The following is a 20,140-nucleotide window of genomic DNA, read 5'->3' on the forward strand; positions in this document are numbered from 1 at the left end:
CAATTTGTTTGCTGCACATTAGGGTACATTTCAGAGTATTAGTATTAGGTTTTAATAAAAAAGCAACGTTTTCATTTTCAAACACAGTTTTAACTTTGTCTTTTATATACGTTTCTATATCAATTATATCATAAGTTCCATCTGGAATAACAATCACTTTATCATCTATATAAAGTTTATTGTGACCTTTTCCTATATTGGGTATAGTCATAAAAGTTTCAAAATCTGCTAAACCTAAGTAATATTGTTTTTCATCATCCAAATATATAGGTGGATTGAAATCAGCTGATAAAACTGAACTGTTTCCTGATATTGCTATTGTAGTGTGACATTGTGTGTAAATGTGCTATTTTATTACATGTTGTTAGCTTATATATTATTTTTAAGAATTTTAGAAAAGTTGTCCGCAGTTATATGGAATTATTTTTGTTTATTTTCATATGTGTAAAATATTTTCACTTCACCATTTGAATTAAAAATATTTTGAAAGTTCAACAGGTGGTTTTTAATTTCCATAACTATCAAAAGTATACAACATGATTATCATTTTCATTTTAATGTATGAAGTCCAGTGTGTTCCTTTATTTTTGCTTCCTGTCTAAATTAACAACACCACACTCTTTAAAGATATTGTATTTGGAAGTTCATCAAGCATAAATACACCCTGAAATTGGGAATTTTCATTACCTTTTTACATATTTAATAATGTCAATATTTGTAAGCGGTCTACGTGGAAAACTTATTTTAATCTTTTGGTCTTTTTTTTTATACCAAGTTTACCACCTTTATACGGTTTTTATAAAAGTCCTTTTCCATATACGGTTTAATAAATAATCCCTTTCCTTGAAACATCCTCCATTGCAATATTATGTCTATGCATTTCTTCTAAACTGCTGTTTAGATGCTTTAGCATCATTGACTGCTTTTAGCAATTCCTGCAGCACCTCCACCTAGTGCGCCTAACGCTCCCAATATTGGGAGCAAAAAGTGGTAAAAGTCCCCCAAATTTTTTCAGGTGTTCGAATTATACGTTTTTCTTCATGTTAAGCTTTCCACCTTTTTTTCCTTTTTCTTCTTTATACCAATTCCAAGCTTTTCTGTTTTCCCTTCATTATGGCAGCAACAGTTAATGCAGCTACTTTTTTCACCGAGAGAAGAATCCTAGCTTTACTCTATTCCAAGCCTGATCTCCTAACAATTTATCAGATGCGTGTCTTTTAATAAATCTTCAGATTGAGTATGCTATATCATGCTGTTTACAAGCAGCATCCAATGGATTTATACCAATATCCCCTCTGGCTATTCTCTTCTCCAATTTTGTACCCGGTCCACAGTAGTTATATCCTGGTATGTGAAATTCGAAGGGAAGTTTGGTAATTAATTTGTTTAATAAACCAAAACCTTTTTTTCGTCTCCTATTTATAGTTTTGTTCACACTGGAGTGATGCACAATCATTAAAACGTATTTAAGTACTAAAAAATAAACTATTGCTGCTAGGGTATAAATACTTTTACACACAATGGAATATATTAGTAATTTTAAAAATGAAGATCGAAAAACAAAAATTCTCTTTACCAATAAAGAATCATGATGAAAAAGTTTCACACAAACAATTTAGGAAACATGGGGCTTTGTTTGGTGGTGGCTCGAAAAGAGGATTAATTGTTGGTTGTAGTGGAAGTGGTAAAACTAATGGTATGTTGACATGGCTCGAACATCCTAATGGTATTAGGTTCGAAAAATGTTTATATATATTCAAAATCATTAGATCAACCGAAATATAAATATTTAAGACAACTTTAGAACTATATGAAAGAAATTGGTTATTTTGAATATGATAATGATGAAAATGTTATTTCACCTCATAAAAATAAAACCAAATTCTGTTATTATCTTCGACGATATTCCTTGTCACAATCAATCAATTATTCGAGATTATTTTACACATGGTAGACATACAAACACAGATTGTTTTTTCATATTTCAGGGCTACTCTTCTATTCTTAAACAACTAATTCGTGAAAATTCAAATTTATTGATTTTGTTTAAACAAGATTCTTCAAGTTTAAAACATATATATAATGATCATTGTATGATAGATATGACATTTGATCAGTTTAAAAATATTTGTGCTAAATGTTGGAAGGAACCCTATGGATTTCTTGTAATTGATAAAGATTGTCAATTAAATAATGGTAGATATAGAAATAAATTTGATTCCTATATTTATATATAAGACGAGTTTTGTGGTTTTTCCTCATTTAAAAATTATCTAACATGGATAAACGTTTAGCTAAAGAGTTGATCAAGTCAAGACAAGCAGTAAAAAGAAAAGTATCATATGCTTTAAAATCAGCAGCATCTACAACACAAGCAGAGTTAGAACAGACTTACAAACCAATAACACAACCTCTACAAGAACTAGTCTCAGCTATTGGAAAATCGGAACATTTACACATAAAAAGAAGAACCTGTTGACTTTACAAGAAGAATATTTTAAAACTTCAACACCTACAAAGTTAAAATAACTCCGAAAACTGGCAAAACTCCTATATTACCACCTGAAACTCCATCATTTTTTAACAGATCAACAGAATCTATAAGTCAGATTCCCAATATACAAGAAACAAGTATTATTGCAGAAACATTTCCTTCACAATTTAACCATTCAGAAAGTAGAAATTTATCAGATATATTAGAAGAGACAAGACAAACTATTCAAACATATGTTGGGAGTTCGGGATATGATGATTGGTTGAATGCTTTCCACGAATTACCAAGAACATATATAGATGAAGGTGTGAGAGATACAAAGTCTAAGTTTGATCATAATTATGGAATAGTACATGATCTCGAAAGAGATAAATTTTTTTTGGGTTTAACACAAAAACCTGTGGAAATAATTGGTAAAAATATTCATGTGGAAGGTATAAAATATCCCGGAACGGTTGGTTTATATGAATTACTTTTTAAAAAAGAACCTGTTGGATATAAAAATGAAGATTTAGAAAATTATATGGACATATTAAAAAGAACTAATGCATATCGTTGAAATTTTGATCCCAACGAGCAAGTGCAAGGAAATAGTTCACATAAATATGTAACAATAATTGGACCTTACTTGCAACGAAAGGGTATTACAAAAACTAAAACAATAACACCATTGGAAAGGTTGACTGAAGCTTTTGCTAAACCGAAAGCTCCATTTAGAACTAGTAGAACGACTGCTGTCCAGAAAGGGAAAGGTTTAACTTTAAAAATAAATAAATCAAATACAGATTATGTGTATTGGGATAATATAAATGAACTTGTGGATCGACTTCGTCTTTTACTAGCATCTACAGATGCTGGCAATACAGCCCACAACAATGAAATATTATCTATAATTGAGGAATTAAGGGAGGCTAAAGTTATACTATAAATACGAATTGACAGTTATAAACAAATCAATTGTTTACCAATATCAAACCATGTCTGTTGATAAATTTGGATTGTCATATTTCTAAACGTAACATTTTAAATACAACAACCTTGGAAAACACAGTCTTATCAAATGTTGAAAATAAAATTTTAAATAGGTTTAAGACAGATGTAAACTATATTGAAAATAAAGTAATTGAACATTTTCAAGGTAGTATAGACAACACAAATAAGAGATTAAGTGAAAATGAATCAAACAATAGTAATTTTGCAAAGAAAATTAAGTTTTTTGATGAAAAAATTACAAAACATGAAGATAAAATTGTACAATTTAATGATAATATAAAAACAATTAATAATTTAAAAACAGAAATAGAACAAATTAAAGAATACATTAACGATACATCACAAATTGAATCAATCAAAAGAAATCTTAAAAATGATATTAAAACAAAATTTGAAGATTTTACAAACAATGTTTACGAAAGAGTTAATCAAGAAGTAGCTTATTTTAAAGATGTTCATGATAAAATTGATAGAACTGAGAAAATTACAGCGACAGCATTAAATATGCACATAGTTAACCATAAAAAAGACATAGAAGAACTACAAGATCTAAGACAACAATTTAATAATACATTAGCTGAAATTACAAAATTAAAATCAGAAAAAATTTTGGAAAGTGAAGATAGAAATAAAAGTAAAAGTGAAATTTCTACAATAAAATCCAGTTTAGAGAAGTTCGATTTAAAATTGGATGAACTATATGTGTCTAGAATCTAGAATCGTTGAAAGAGTATGTAAAAGAAGAAAATAAAAAAATTAATGCTGATATTGATGAAATTGATAAGACCATGAACACTCAAATTAGAGAAGTGATAATTAAAAATCAAAAAGAAAGAATTAAACATCTAAGAAATGATATTGATAATATTGTTCAAACTAAGAGTAAACTTATGAAGGATACTCTTAATGGTAAAAAATTAGTTGATGTACCTTTAGAGATTAGACAATATATAGAAAATCTTTCACAAAATATATATACTATCTCTAAAATATTGGATGAAGAACTAAGAAAAATAGAAACGGAAGTAGAAAATTCGGCAAATAAAAGAAAAGATTTTCTATTAACAACAGTTAAAGAATATCTAGATAACCTAGTCAAAGAAATAATTAAAATTAATGGAATTTTGATTGAAACTAATAAGGATGAACAAATACAAAAATTAAAAGAATGGATAGAGACGTATAAAAGCTTTGTGGACAACTAGGTACTCTCAAAACAAAATATCTTTTGGTAAAATTTCAAAAGTATGACAACCATTAAGGAACAAGTAGTTAATGAGTTACATAAACCTGCTAGAAAAAAATTTATGCGAAGAAGGGTAATTGTTAAAGGACTAAATGATCTTTACAGGCAGATCTAGTAGAAATGCAACCATATTCCAAATTTAACAGGGGTTATAGATATATTTTTAGTTGTTATAAATGTGTTTTTCAAAATATGTTTGGGCAGAACCTGTAAAACAAAATCTGTGTAAGGATGTTGCCGCAGCAATGAAAACCATATTACATACTTTAAAAACCAACTCCACAAATTTGCAAACGGATAGGGTACAGAATTTTCAACCAACATTTCCAAAACTGATGGAACGATTTAAAAATTAATCATTATAGTACGTTTTTCCAATTTAAAGCAAGTGTAGTTGAAAGAGTAAACCGAACATTAAAAAACCAGAATGTGGAAAATGTTTAGTTTGCAAGGAAATTATAGATGGCTTAATATTTTACAAGATATCGTTAAGGATTACAACAACACCAAACATTCAACAATTGCAATGAAACCAAACCAAGTAAAATAAACAAAATGAAAAGAAGATTTTAAGATCAATCTTTACTCATGCTAAAACAGTAGATTCAAAACTTGCTAAATTTAAAGTTTGGAGATCATGTGCGTATAAGCAAGTATCGTGAGGCGTTTTCCAAAGGTTACACTCCAAATTGGTCAAATGAAATATTTAGAATTAAAAAAGTTAAGATGACAAATCCCAGAACATATAATTGAAGATGAAAGAAATGAGGAAATTCAGGGTGGATTTTATGAACAGGAGTTACAGAAAGCAAAACACTCTGATGTATACCCTTGTTGAAAAAAAATTCTAAGAAGAAAAGGAAACAAAAGTTTATGTAAAATGGTTAGGATTAGATAAAAGTTTAATACATGGATTAATAAAAATGATGTTGTATAGTTGTTTTATGTAACTTAAAATAAAATAAACCACTAATTAATATAATATAGTTTTATTTAATATTTGGTTAAATACAAGTATTAGCAAATCGTGTTAAATACATTTTAGTTCTGTGTTCTTTGCTTAGTATTTGATCAAGAATAAGCTTACAATTATTAATTCGTTTTTCAAAACGAAGTCTATCTAAATAATAAGTTCTAAATTCACTTTTACGTGCTTGTTTATAAGCAAAATTCCACTGCACTAACACGTAAAGTTTATTTTTCTCTTCCTGAAAAGTCACCGATTTCTTCATAATATTTTCTTTTGTGTTCATTCCTCTTCAACCTTTTTTCCAATTCCTCCGGGTACAGTATCAGGAACTCCAACATGGTTGAAACATTTTCACTGTTGGGATTTTGATTGGGTTGCAAAATGCGATAAATATTATCGATAGGATCACCTTCCTGTATTGAAATGCTGGTTTGGAATACATTAAAGTAAAGTGAAAATTCTTGTTTCTTTATAATAGAAATCCTGTAATCCACAACTTCCTTTAATCGCCATAATGTTTCTATAGACTCGTATCCCAAATATATATATCTTGAATACTCTTCTTTAATTTTTATGATAGGAAGACTGTTGACTTTCTCAAAATATAATTTAAAGTTGTCTATATTCAACATGGGTTCGTTAATTTGCTGGGGAAAGCAGAAGTAATTTTCAATAACTCCCCGATGACTGCAAACATTGTTCCAATTTTCTTCACTTAGAGTTACAGAAAACCCATTTTTTCCACCGATTATAATTTTCGGTGAAAAATCTTGATTACTTATACCAACAATAACAAACTTTGATGAAGATTTATTCAAAAAGAAAATTTTTGAATTTAAAAGATTTTCAAAAACTTTAGAAGACATGGTGAATGAACTAAATAAAATTAAGTTCTTCTCTTACTTTAATATTCGGACCCCCACCATTTCATACCCCCACCTATTCATATCGTCAACTCATGCGCATTGCTTATTGTCTATTCACAACAATGTTTTAAATTAAATTGATTAATGAAAGTATAAATTTCCTGTTTGAAATTTATAATAAAAAAAGATAATTAAAATTGTAATATACAAAAATATTGTAAAAGTTAAACAGAGATTAACGATATTAAAAGTGTTATATCCATTATTTTTTTCATTAATAAATTTAGTATAGTTGAATGATTCATTTTGAAAATATGTATATTTTAATTCGGATCTTTCAATCCAATTAGTATCAAAAATGGTTTGATTGGAATAATGATATAAAATTTTAAAAAACCTACTAACATTTTCTCCTTTGTTTATGGGATATATAAAACTAAGCGTATTATTATTGATTAAACCAACTTTCATAAACTGACAATTTTTATCAAGTGTTATATTTGTTTCATTGGAAAAACATATTTCACATCGGGTTACAGTGGGGGATAATGAACATAAAATAACATTTTGAAATATGAAATAAAGGAGAATAAAATGGGTTTGATGAGCCATTGAAAGAAAGTAAATATTTTATTAAAAAATTTATTTAACTAAAATTTACTTCTATTCAAAGATGATTACCAAATGATATTAGACAATATCTTTTTCTATAGATGAATATAAATACTTATTAGCATAAGAAATATATGTTAAAAAAGATGTAAATTAATGAATAATAATATCATCAAAATTACACGTTCCAGTGAATTATTAGATTTTTGAATTTTTGTTTCTTATATTTTTTTTGTATTGGCTTAACCATAGACATTCATTTAAATTACATAATGGAGAAATTTTGTGATGCTCTTCGATTGGACAGTCATCATAGAACCATTCATAAAATTTCAGTTCCACAATAGTAACATTTGCATACATCACTGTATGAAATATGATAAAAGCCTGCTCCAGCTAATACCTCAGTAAGTTCCAATTTTTCCATTCCAGTTTTTAAAAGTAGAAAGTCGATTTTCGTAGGTTTTATAAGTAACATCATCAATATCTTTATCAAAACTTTCCAAACACATCTTAAGAAATGTTAATAAGGAATGAAATATTGTCAAAGGCGTATTCTTTAAGTAGGTATATCTTTCATTAAAAATGCATTTTCCATATAAAAGTATATTATTAATTAAAATTACAACAACTAAAATCAGAATTAATCTAACATATAAAATAATTAAATTAGTCACTACATTCTAAATTCCATTTAACATATAAAACTAAAATACATAAAATATAATTGTTCCTCTAACTCTATAACTAATATCTATACATTATGATAAGTTCTAAAGGAATAATAAATTAATATTAATAAATATATATTAGACTGCAATGATATTTCAAACGTGTAAGGTGTTCGTGTGACCAGATTTGTGCTTTTGTGTTTGACTTTGTTTCCAACTGTTTACAGGTAAATATTTTTTTTTTTAAATGGATCTAAATACAATCAGAGTGAATTATATTAAATGTTTGAATGTTTAAATTAAAGAAATAATATTAAATTAAATATTATTTAAAAAATATAATTGTTCCTCTAACTCTATAACTAATATCTATACATTATGATAAGTTCTAAAGGAATAATAAATTAATATTAATAAATATATATTAGACTGCAACGATATTTCAAACGTGTAAGTTGTTCGTGTGACCAGATTTGTGCTTTTATGTTTGACTTTGTTTCCAACTGTTTACAGGTAAATATTTTTTTTTTAATGGATCTAAATACAATCAGAGGAATCATATTAAATGTTTAAATGTTTAAATTAAAGAAATAATATTAAATTAAATATTATTTAAAAAATATGCTGAGGTCTGGATGATCATCATTCCACTGGTAAAATGAAATATCATGATGACCCCAAGCAAGTGTTTTAAAATCATGTGGAATTTGATATCTTTTATTATCTTCAGAATTCAAAGCAATTTTATGTATTAATTCAGTAAATATTGAATGTAGTCTAGAACGAAAACATACATGGAGCAAAAATTTTAAAATTATTTTCTACTACATCTTTATAGTGGATAAAATGCAACTGATTTTTTAGTAGCATGTTTTCTTATACCTTTAGCTTTTCTTTAATAAACCATTTTCGAGTAGACAGACAGACAGACAGACAGACAGACAGACAGGTAGTAGATAGGACAGCTGAGACAGACAGGTAGTGACAGACAGACTGACAGACAAAGAGAATTTTACACCCACCACTTTGGGTACAAAAAGGCCAGAATGGTCCTTCATAAGAAAAAGCATAGGATTTTGAGCTCGAACATAAGTTGCTATCTACTTCCGATACCATAGAAAGCTACAATGGGTTCACTAGCATATTTATCCTTAAATTTACCAACCACTGATTGTGTTATAGGCATATTATGATTATTATTTGGCAAATAAGTGTCAAATTTATGAATATTCTATGCATATCATGGTAAACATTTTCTGTTGTCACTTCCAGAATAAAAGAATCTGTATCAGTATACAAAAGAGACACATTATCTTTATACAAAGGTTTTAAAAAATTATAAAAAAAATCGTACATGACAGTTTTTGATATGTCTAAAATACAAAATCCAACGTATATTGGTTTATTATAAGTAACTAGTATTTTTTTCATTTGAATAGCCAAGTTTTCTGAGAAAATTGTTAAGTCCTTGAAATATGGCTTTGCTAACAAATTTTCAGCTCCATCTGTTCTTTTATTTTTTTCCCATTCGGTAACAAGTCTTACATCGACTCTCCTATCCACATTTTCCATTGTTTTGCCGTATATACTATTGTTTGCTAATTTGTATGTGTGGCGATCAAATTCATTTTTCGATTGATTTCGTAGTGTGGTATTTAAGTCTATAAATTTTTTTAACCAAGCAGATTGTGAAAATTGTATTACTCTATGAATTTTAGAAATCTTAAGTCCATTTTGTAGACATTGTTTTAACAATTGGTAATGAATTACATATTTTAACTTATTGTTTAAATTTGGTATTAATTTTGTAGATTTTGAATTAGGTGGTTTATAATTTTCAGGGCAAAAAGGAAAATCATTATGAGTGTCGTGGAGACTTTCAGGATATTCCAGATCAACCTCTAGAACATGTCCTTTGCTAGATGTACTAGAAATTGAAAAAATATCTAGATTTTTTATTTCTTTTTCGGTTAACCATACAAAATCACCTGTTGGCAGATATTGGGACATAGCAAAACCGTATAAATTTGTTGCATCATAGTACATTATATATTTATTAGGTTTTGTTGCATCAAAATTTGATAGAAAAGGATTGTTTGTCTCTGATTTCCGTGTTATGCATGAAACCTCTATATTTTTCAAACTTAGAATATTTATCATCAAATGAACATTTGATGTAATACGCAAAAGAGTATGGAATATGTTTAAATTTTTTTAATGTATATGAATTATTTGGATTTTCTACATCATAATTCTCATTCAAAGGTTTTAAAATACATTCAAAATCTGCATATACTATAAAAGGAACTTTCATTTGCTTTCGATAATTAACATATTTTAATGTGTTTTCATATGCTACATTTCCATATTTGTCTTTAAATAATTCTTTAGAAGGTAAATTAATTCTAACATGATCACAATCATAACTATTATGTTACTGTAATTTTTGTTCTGTGTCAAAGTATTGAAGACATCCTTCACACAAATATTTTCTTCCATTATGTTTACTAAGTTGTTTAGAAATTAATTTAGAAAGATCGGAAATGTAGCAATAATGAAAATTTTCATCATCATCATTTATTAATAATAAATTAACATGAATATTTTTTCTATCACTAGAAAAATGTAGAGGACCAATTATTTTTTCATATTCTTCATTATTAGAAATTTTATTACAATATTTTTCTAAACCGTACACATTGATAGAAATATTGTTTTGATTTTCAAAATTTTTAATATCTTTTAATGATATTGGAAAATCAATACCTGTAGTGTTCAAAACTGTTGAATAGTGTGGGTATGATGATGTTTGAAAATCAACACCTGTTGGAGGATGAAGGGCTGCAACTACGGACCATGCGAAGCAGTAGTCATCCTTATTTCTTATGTTGACGTCGTACTATTGACGTCGTACTATTTTAGGAGGAAGTTAAATAAAAGATGATGCTCTCAAAGGATTGAATTTGTTGATGTTAATTTCCATAAAAAGAAGATTTAGTAAAATCCATCCTGAAACAAAAATAAAACTAATGTATTATGTTACATTTATATTAAAAATATAACACTTACCAGAGTCCCTTTCTGCGAATTCATCAGCCTTGTTGTCAATAATTGTTGCAAATTCTTCTATCAAATCCTTTGTTGCACTGCTGTTACAAATTACTTTAAATGGAGTGTTGAACGATTTGACATCATGATTATCAGTACTTGGATTATAGTAATATCCAAAAAGTTCTATATTGATTTTAATACAAGTATGTTTTTTCAATTGATTGTCAAACACCCGTAGAATCTTTTGTTCCAATATTTTAAAATAGTTTTTAACATTTAAAATATTTTCTTCGGTAGATAATCTGTATGATATTATCCTTTCCTTGAAAGCTGATTTTATTACTTGAATTCCTTTTTCCTCCAACGTTTTACAGTTGTTTTTGTGACTGTTTGAATGCAGATGACCAACCCACAAATTTTTGTAAAAATATGTTCTTTACATTCTGAACAATATTTTTCTCTATAAATGAAATTTATTTTGTTAGTTTATAAAATTATACAATGGGAATGTCTTACTTTTTCTTCAGCTGCTGACCTACCCAAAAAACGGTTTAGAAAAGAAGACTTCTTGCACGCATTCTTTAAGTGGTGAGATAGGTTGTCTCTTACGAGCAAAGGATTTTTGACAAGATGTACACATGTGAACATCTTTCTCAATTTAATTCTGTAATATAAGATTATGTTGTATATTTGAATATTTAAAAAAGTTATGAATAAAATTTGGAAAGAAGAGGAATATAAATATATTTTTTTCAATTTAATTAAATTAAGAAATGGAAAAAAAAAAAAAATGTAAATATTTAATCAAATGAATCCACTAACGTATCGAAACATTGTTTTAAACGTTCTATTCCTGCAGCATTTTCTTCATTAATAGTAATATTTTCAACAACATTTTGAAGCGCGTAACCTAAAGTTTTTAATTTTGAATATGGTTTTAGATATTTTCTTAATGTTTTAGTTTAATGATTAAAATAACACGAGGATTTGAAAAGTTTTTGAAGGCAACAACTTGCAATAAATTAATTTGTGATCCATTTTAAAAAAAATATTTACCTGTAAACAGTTGGAAACAAAGTCAAACACACCTTGCACGTTTGAAATATTGTTGCAGTCTGCGGTAAAAGCAAGTTCTTTTATAGTAGGTTCTTGACTATGGATGTTCGATTTAAATCGATTCTGCAGAAAATCGATATTTTGTCATGCGATTCCCGATTTTTTTACAAAAATCTCTCTATAAAAGAAAATATTTATAAGACTAACATTGTAAAACAGTGAGAAAAAGTCTTACCCTTTTTTCAGCAGACTTTCCAAACCATCGGTTGAAAAAACTTGACTTGCTACAGGCAGTCCTCATATGGCGTAATAGATTATCTTTACGATTAAAAGATTTAACACAAGATGTACAATTGAACATGTTGATATTTTAGTTCTACAAAAGAATTCTATGTTTTAACTTATATTATTAAAATATTATGTTGTATCTATGACCTAATCATGAAAGAAATTTGGAAATTGTATATTATATTGGGCACTTAGTTGGTTTTGTGTTTGTTGGTGTAGTTTGTCTATTTTTTAATTTTACTCTAGTTACTGTTCATGTATCCATGGTGAATTAAATTTAGACAGTCTGTTTTGTTAGTGTGTTTGTTGTCTGTTTTGTGGCTTTGTGTTTGTTGGTGTAGTTTGTCTATTTTTATTGTTGAGTGTTTGTTGTCTGTTTTGTGGCTTTGTGTTTGTTGGTGTAGTTTGTCTATTTTTTTAATTTTACTCTAGTTACTGTTCATGTATCCATGGTGAATTAAATTTAGACAGTCAGTTTCGGTAGTGTGTTTGTTGTCTGTTTTGTAGGCTTTGTGTTTGTTGGTGTAGTTTGTCTTCATTTTATTGTTGAGTGTTTGTTGTCTGTTTTGTGGCTTTGTGTTTGTTGGTGTAGTTTGTCTATTTTTTTAATTTTACTCTAGTTACTGTTCATGTATCCATGGTGAATTAAATTTAGACAGTCAGTTTCGGTAGTGTGTTTGTTGTCTGTTTTGTGGTTTATCTGTTTGTTAGCGGTGTAGTTTGTCTATTTTTTTAATTTTACTCTAGTTACTGTTCATGTATCCATGGTGAATTAAATTTAGACAGTCAGTTTTGTTTGTATAGTTTGTCTATTTTTTAATTTTACTCTAGTTACTGTTCATGTATCCATGATGAATTAAATTTAGACAGTCAGTTTTGGTAGTGTGTTTGTTGTCTGTTTTGTGGTTTATCTGTTTGTTAGCGGTGTAGTTTGTCTATTTTTTTAATTTTACTCTAGTTACTGTTCATGTATCCATGATGAATTAAATTTAGACAGTCAGTTTTGGTAGTGTGTTTGTTGTCTGTTTTGTGGTTTATCTGTTTGTTAGCCGTGTTGTTTGTTTATTTTTATTGTTGAGTGTTTGTTGGTTATATTTTTTTACTATTTATGTGAATTAAATTATTTAAACAGACAGTTTTCTTAGCGTCTTTGTTGTCTGTTTTGTGGTTTATCTGTTTGTTTGTATAGTTTGTCTATTTTAATTTTACTGTAGTTAATGTTTAGTTGTGTTTTTGTATTGTTTATTTGTCCATAGTGATTTACTGACTATTTTTATCTATCTTTTGTTAATCTATTTACCTGGGTGTTTTTATAATGCTATTTTAATATTAATAACGAGTTAAATTTTGAAGAATATTATTTGTGTAAAAATATAATTAAGAACTGGACAAGTTTTTGAATAGAAAGTCTTAATTTTATTAGATTAATATGTAAAACTATAACTTACCAAAACTATAGATATTAACTTTCAACGACTTCTAACCTAATCTTAACTTTAACTGACTAATCGTTTTTAACTGACTGAACGTCTTTTGCAAGCAAGCACACCAAGCAACTGGTCTGTTTTCAGGTCTGGCAGGTCTGCTTCCAAAGCTAACAGGTTGACCCTGAGATCGTTGAACCTATATGTCTTCGCGGTACTGGTTTTCTTTTTTAAATTTTATATTAGAGATGAGCAATGATTTGAAATATCGATAAAATGTGGTTATATTTAATAATAATATATTAAACTGGTTGTGTTGTTGTTTTCTAATGTGTGTTTAGAATTAAATGAAATATTTTATTGATGGAAACATTGGATCTCTGGATCTCTAGAACTTTTTTTAAATGATATTTATCTGTCAAATCAATAGAATTTTTACATGATGTGAAATAAAACTGCAAATATTTATAGTCACATTTATTTTAATCCCCTTTTTATACTCTGGACAAAGTAATATCTAATTATATCTTTTCGAAACTGCACTAAATATTTATAATGTAAACCACATAGTGGACATTTAGTTGTCATTTTTGTATCATAATGTACATCATTCCATGTTAATATACAGTTTAAGCAAAAAAAGTGTGAACATGTATTTGGCACACAAGTTTCGTAGCAATCAACCATGTCTTGACAAATAGCACAAAACTGTCGCTTAATTTCCTCTTCATTTTCTTTTTATTATTTGTTCGCAGGTTCTAGATTCTTCTTCTTCCCTAGGAGGAGATTGTAATACACTAAGTATAGATTGGTGTTGAACAGTAAAAAACTCGTCTGTTGAGAGAGGGTTTGTAAATTATTTTCGTCAGGTCATTCTGAACTAATACTTACTTTTGGATATTTTACTATATATGATTGGATATTGATTCCTCCTTTTCGCAAAACGGAAGTCTTCGAATTGACAGGTCATATGACCAAAGGCAATTAAGTGAACTCTATCGTCTATACTGAATGAAATTTGTTTTTATGGAAAGGAACCGCTACCTGTACTGAATGAAGTTTAACATCTAGCGAATAGATGGCGCCAGCAATATTAAAATTTGGAATTTTATAAAAAGAAAAATAAAACGCTACACTGCCCCCCTCCAAAAAAAAGAAAGGCCCTCAAAGAGGACTTTCGCCCAAACACCACATAGGAAAACTAAACTAAGTTTGTACAGGGTTTTGGATTTTTCAAATGAAAATTTGGTGGATGATAACTTCGTGTATCACACGTCCATAAAGGAGTCACTATTGGTAAGTCGCAATCGGTATGTCAAATCAGTGAGATTACACAATCGGGAAAGTCAAATCACCATATAATCCAAATAAAAACATTCATATAAACTATATATGAAAACTAAAACTAAATCTAAACCTAAAAGTATGGGATAGGAAAAGAAAGAAAGAAAGAATCCCATGGAAGCGCAGATGTTCCTGAAGAAATCCTCAAGCTGATTGTCCGTACTCAACCCACCTAGTGTGAGGCAACGAAAGATTCACAAATCGCGTGTAATCAGTCATGCGACCCCTCACACCCAAGGAAGCGGAGAACAAAACAAACAACAAAAGAACCTCAACAAAAGCCATGCTACGGATCACTATAAGAGGTAAGTTTGGCGTGACCAAAACAAACTACCTTCGCCACAACCTGTGTGCTCACCGGTTAACCATTCAAGGTAACTCACCTGTATGAGAAAAAGAAAGGAAAATAACAATAGAAATCACAATAGATAAACATATAAAGGAAGAGAGAAAAGATTGTCACGAATGACCCAAAATATCCGTAACATAGGATTCCAGCCTATGAAACGCTATTGCAAATATGGAAAGAAAATCACAATCATACCCAATACACAGTAAACTTACGAAGTTATGAGGTCAGCTATGTCTCACCATTAGGTTGCAATCAGAATCATAACAACTTTTCGTTTTGTCACGAAGTCGTGTTCTCAAAATACAAGAATTGCTTAAATTTCAGATTCTTGTGAACTGAATGTCATAGAATGGAGCAAATGGCACAAAACCATATGAGTGATTAACAGAATTACCATCCCACAAAATATTTACTCAAAATTAGGTAATCTGTAGAATACTCGGAAAAAGAAAAATACTGCTATATGCTCGCATTTCTAAATAGAAATACTATATTATACTGAAAATATACGCAAAAAAACTAAATAACACAATAGTTATGCTGATTCGCGACAAATCCGTAAAAACGATAAGCGAATTGTTGTATAACTTTTTAATATAAACTAAAAAAACTAAAATATAATCTATGTATCCTTTAGACTAAACCCTAAAAAGGAATCGGACATAATAGATTATTTAAATTACTGTGACGTAGTAGAGACATTTCCTGTATCATCGTCGTCAATCATGTGACCTTGGTATGGTTTAAGATCTTTTATATGCCAGCGGCCTGCGTTATTACCATCCTCGTCTACTAAAACATAAACTAAATTCGAAATTTTCTTTCGTACTGAAGATAAAACAAAACGAGGGGCTAACTTGGCTGAAAAGTTAACACCAGCATTTGATAAGACCTTATTACGTCTCCAAACCAAATCACCAACCTGAAAAGATAGATCACGTCTACGCAAATTATAAGACTTTGAGTTTCTTTCGTAAGCAGCATGAAGTTTCTTACGGACTTCGCTAAAGACACTATAAAGATTTTTGAGTTCTGAAGCGTAAGAGTTGCGATCGCCAGGCATAATTTCAAAATCTTCAGAGAACTTAACTTGACCATAATAATTACCAGAGATGGGAATATGCCTACCGAAAACTAAAAACGAAGGAGAAAAACCTGTGACCTCATGTTTAGAAGTGTTTAAAGCAAACTGAATATTAGAGAGTTGAACATCCCAATCTGTATGTTGTTTAACATAAGTTCTAATAGCTGTTCCTATTGTTTTATTCATTCGCTCAACAAAGTTACATTGAGGAGAATACACAGCATTATACCAGATCTTCTGAACTTGATATTTCTTTGCTAAATCTCTGAACTCTTTAGCAACAAACTGAGGACCATTATCACAAATTATATATTGAGGTACTCCATAAGTAAGGAAAACTTCACTCTCAAGATACTTCACAACATACGGAGATTTTGATGAACGTAACGGACACAGAAGAACATACTTCGAAAACCAATCGCCAACAACTAAAAGCCACTTATGACCCTTTTTTGATCTAGGAAAAGGACCCATAAGATCTAAAGCGATTGTCTGAAAAGGCATATTAACTTGTTTTTCTCTTCCCATCCTACCTAACGGCATAGTATTTGAAGATTTCTGAGCTCCACAAACACGACAACTCCTAACAAATTTAAGAACATCGGCTCTCATCTTGGGCCAGTAAAATTGTTCTTGAAGTCTTGATAAAGTCTTATAGAAACCCAAATGCGAACAAGTTGGCGGATTATGACATGATTCGATAATATTACGACGTTGAGGACGTGGAACAACCTTCTTCCATTCTTGAAGATTTGATGAAAATGGTAGCTGTACCGGAATAAACTTAAAAAGAAAACCATCTTCAACTTTCCACTGTGGAAATGAACTAGGCGAAGCTAAAATCTTTCGCTTCATTGTCTCATACCATGCATCAGTATGATCTAAATCTATATTCAAAATAGAAATTTGTGGACATACAAAGGAATCATTATCTGAAATATCTGAAGGAGAATCATCGCCAGGTATTCTACTAAGAAAATCAGGAACTACGTTATGTGAACCTTTACGATGAACTAAATCAAAAGTAAACTGTCTAAGTCTGACAGCCCATCTAGCAAGACGACCAGTAGGATTCTGTAATTTATTAAGCCACAAAAGAGAGTAATGATCTGTACAAACGGTAAAACGTACGCCATCAATCCAAGGACGAAATTTTTCCAAACTAAAAATAACAGCTAAGCATTCTCGCTCAGTTACACTATAATTCCGCTCGGATCTAGTAAGAGATCTGCTAGCATAAGAAATTACACGGTCTTCGTCATTAATTTTTTGTAGAAGAACTCCACCAAGACCGGTGTTAGATGCATCTGTTTCTATAATAAAGGGTTTAGAAAAATCCGGCTGGGACAAAATTGGAGCAGAAACCAGAAGTTGTTTAATTTTCAAAAAAGAATCTTCAGCGGCAGGACTCCACTGAATTCCTTGACCTTTCTTTTTACCTTTTAACAAATCATTAATGGGTGAAACTAATGTCGAAAAATTTCTTATAAAACGACGGTACCAACTACACAAACCTATAAATCGTTTAATTTCAGTCGTCGTGGTAGGGCGAGGAAAGTTTAACATTGCTGAAATTTTTTCTGGATCAGTTCTTAATGAATTAGAGCCAACAATATATCCAAGAAATTTTAAAGATTTCTTGAAAAACTCACACTTCTTTATATTTATAGTTAAGTTAGCATCTTTTAACTTGTCTCTAACTTCAGAAAGCAATTTGGTATGTTCCTCAAAACTGGGTGAACATATGATTATATCATCCAAATAGCAAAAAATGTGTGGTTCATAACGTGGTCCAAAAATAGCATCAACAAGTCTTTGTTGTGTCTGAGCGGCATTGCACAAACCAAATGGCACCGTAGTGAATTGAAATTGACCTCTACCAACTATACTGAAAGCAGTTTTTGGTTTTGAATCCTCTGATAATGGAATTTGCCAGAAACTTTTACGCAAATCTATACTCGAAATATACGTAGCTCCACGAAGAGAGTTTAAAATTCTATCTATATTTGGCATAGGGTAGGAGTCATACTTTGTAACCTGATTTAAAGATCGACCATCGAAACAAAAACGAAATTCACCAGTTGGTTTTTTAACTAAAAGCACTGGGGAACACCACGGACTATTAGAAGGTTCCACAACACCAAGTTTAAGCATATCATTTAATTCCTCATTTAAGATTTTTGACATATAAGGTGACATTAAAAAAGGTTTTTGACGAAATGGTTTGGCATCACCAGTGTCAATTGACATAGTAATTTTATCGGTACGACCAAGACCATGATCACTGTTAATACTGTCAAAAGAGTTAATAAGAAGTTCAGCTGGTTTTCTCTGATTTGGTGTTAAATCATCAAGGGTACACAACATATTTACTGCATGAGTGTTATAGGGAAATGAAGAAAACTTTGGCTGAGATCTAGAGTTGACTTCCCACCAATTCTTCTTAAGATCTTCCATAAGATCAAACCGCAAGATAAAATCACAACCAAAAATAAAACTATGAGGCAATGAAGGTACTACAATAGCACTGATAACTTGACATGAACCATCAACGACTAAAGGTAGATCGACTACACCAACTATTTTCTTTTCAGTATTGTCTGCAGTACTAATTGACAAATGAGTTGGTTCCCTAATATTCAAATTTAGATTCTCAATAACAGGAATACCAGCAGCTCCAATAACTGTAGATGTACTTCCAAAATCTAAAAGACCACAAATTTCAACGCCAAGAATTTCTACTAAAATATAAGGTCTGTTATCAGATACCTTAGGACAAAAAAGAGGAGAAACTTTATGATTGGTAGTGGTGGATCTATAAAAATTTTTAACACATAATAACCACTTTTTCCAATCAGATTCTGAAAATAAATTTCTGGGTTTGAATTTTTTTTGAACTACATGACCAGAAACACGAGTTCGTCCGATTAGTTTTTTGAACATTTTGGACACGCCGGTGATTTAACCCCTAAATTACCACATTTAAAACAAAAAACCCTACGTTTCTGTCGACAATCATGAAACGTATGATTCGGACCAGAACAATTCCAACAAACTAAACGCGAAGCTGTTTCCTTACCTGAATTTTCTACAGATCGGGGCATACTCGAAGTATTTACCATATCAGGGTCAGAAGACGACGACGCTACAGCAGAACAAGGAGACCTAGCAGTAGTATTTTTATTTTTGTTCTGAGCATTTACATTCTTAGATTTTTTACTAAACTGTACGCGACGAGAATCAAACGAGCTAGAATCAGGAGTGGTATTTAATTCAGAAACATTTAAATTTCTAGAATGTTTTTCATTCTGATGTTTAGCATTTTCTAATTTTCTACACAAATTAGACAGTTCAGACACAGATAAAACATCAACTAAAGCTAACTGAGTAATGTATTCAGGAAGTAAATTTTGTCTAATGATTTTTATTTTAGTAACCTCACTAGGGCATTTACTTAATCTACTAAAAAGATTCTCTAAAGTTGCTATAAAAATTAAAATACTTTCATTTTTTCGCTGTTTATAAGATTTAATTTGTGACCAAATATTATCATCATTATCTGGTGGTAAAAAGTCTTTCTTTAATCTTTCTACAAGAGATTTCCAATCTGCGACATGTTGTTTAATACTTCTATACCAAATAAAAGCATTACCAGTAAAAAGTTCTACTGCAGAAGAAAATAAATCTTG

At 29.7% G+C, this 20,140-nt stretch overlaps 1 protein-coding gene and 1 long non-coding RNA gene across 3 annotated transcripts; both read right to left on the reverse strand.

Moving 5' to 3' along the window:
* Positions 1 to 8,955: 8,955 nt before the first annotated feature.
* Positions 8,956 to 11,488, reverse strand: LOC115881230. Its single transcript, XM_030898646.1, has 3 exons — positions 11,420 to 11,488; positions 10,922 to 11,361; positions 8,956 to 10,861 (listed from the first exon to the last, which is right to left on the reverse strand). Exon 3 carries the CDS (start codon positions 10,010 to 10,012, stop codon positions 9,029 to 9,031), a length of 984 nt encoding a protein of 327 aa, XP_030754506.1. The 5' UTR covers positions 10,013 to 10,861; positions 10,922 to 11,361; positions 11,420 to 11,488; the 3' UTR covers positions 8,956 to 9,028.
* A 68-nt stretch (positions 11,489 to 11,556) lies between these two features.
* Positions 11,557 to 13,931, reverse strand: LOC115881231. 2 transcript variants are annotated; one of them, XR_004050006.1, is made up of 3 exons: positions 12,195 to 12,744; positions 11,960 to 12,137; positions 11,557 to 11,567 (listed from the first exon to the last, which is right to left on the reverse strand). It is a non-coding gene; the product is annotated as an uncharacterized LOC115881231 (long non-coding RNA). The 2 variants fall into 2 exon arrangements; XR_004050007.1 differs by lacking the exon at positions 11,557 to 11,567 and adding an exon at positions 13,696 to 13,931 and having other exon boundaries at positions 11,687 to 12,137; positions 12,195 to 12,335.
* Between the last annotated feature and the right edge of the window lie 6,209 nt (positions 13,932 to 20,140).

The sequence above is a fragment of the Sitophilus oryzae genome, unplaced genomic scaffold, assembly GCF_002938485.1.
Source record: "Sitophilus oryzae breed Bouriz unplaced genomic scaffold, Soryzae_2.0 scaffold_1701_pilon_pilon, whole genome shotgun sequence".
Taxonomy (NCBI): domain Eukaryota; kingdom Metazoa; phylum Arthropoda; class Insecta; order Coleoptera; family Curculionidae; genus Sitophilus; species Sitophilus oryzae.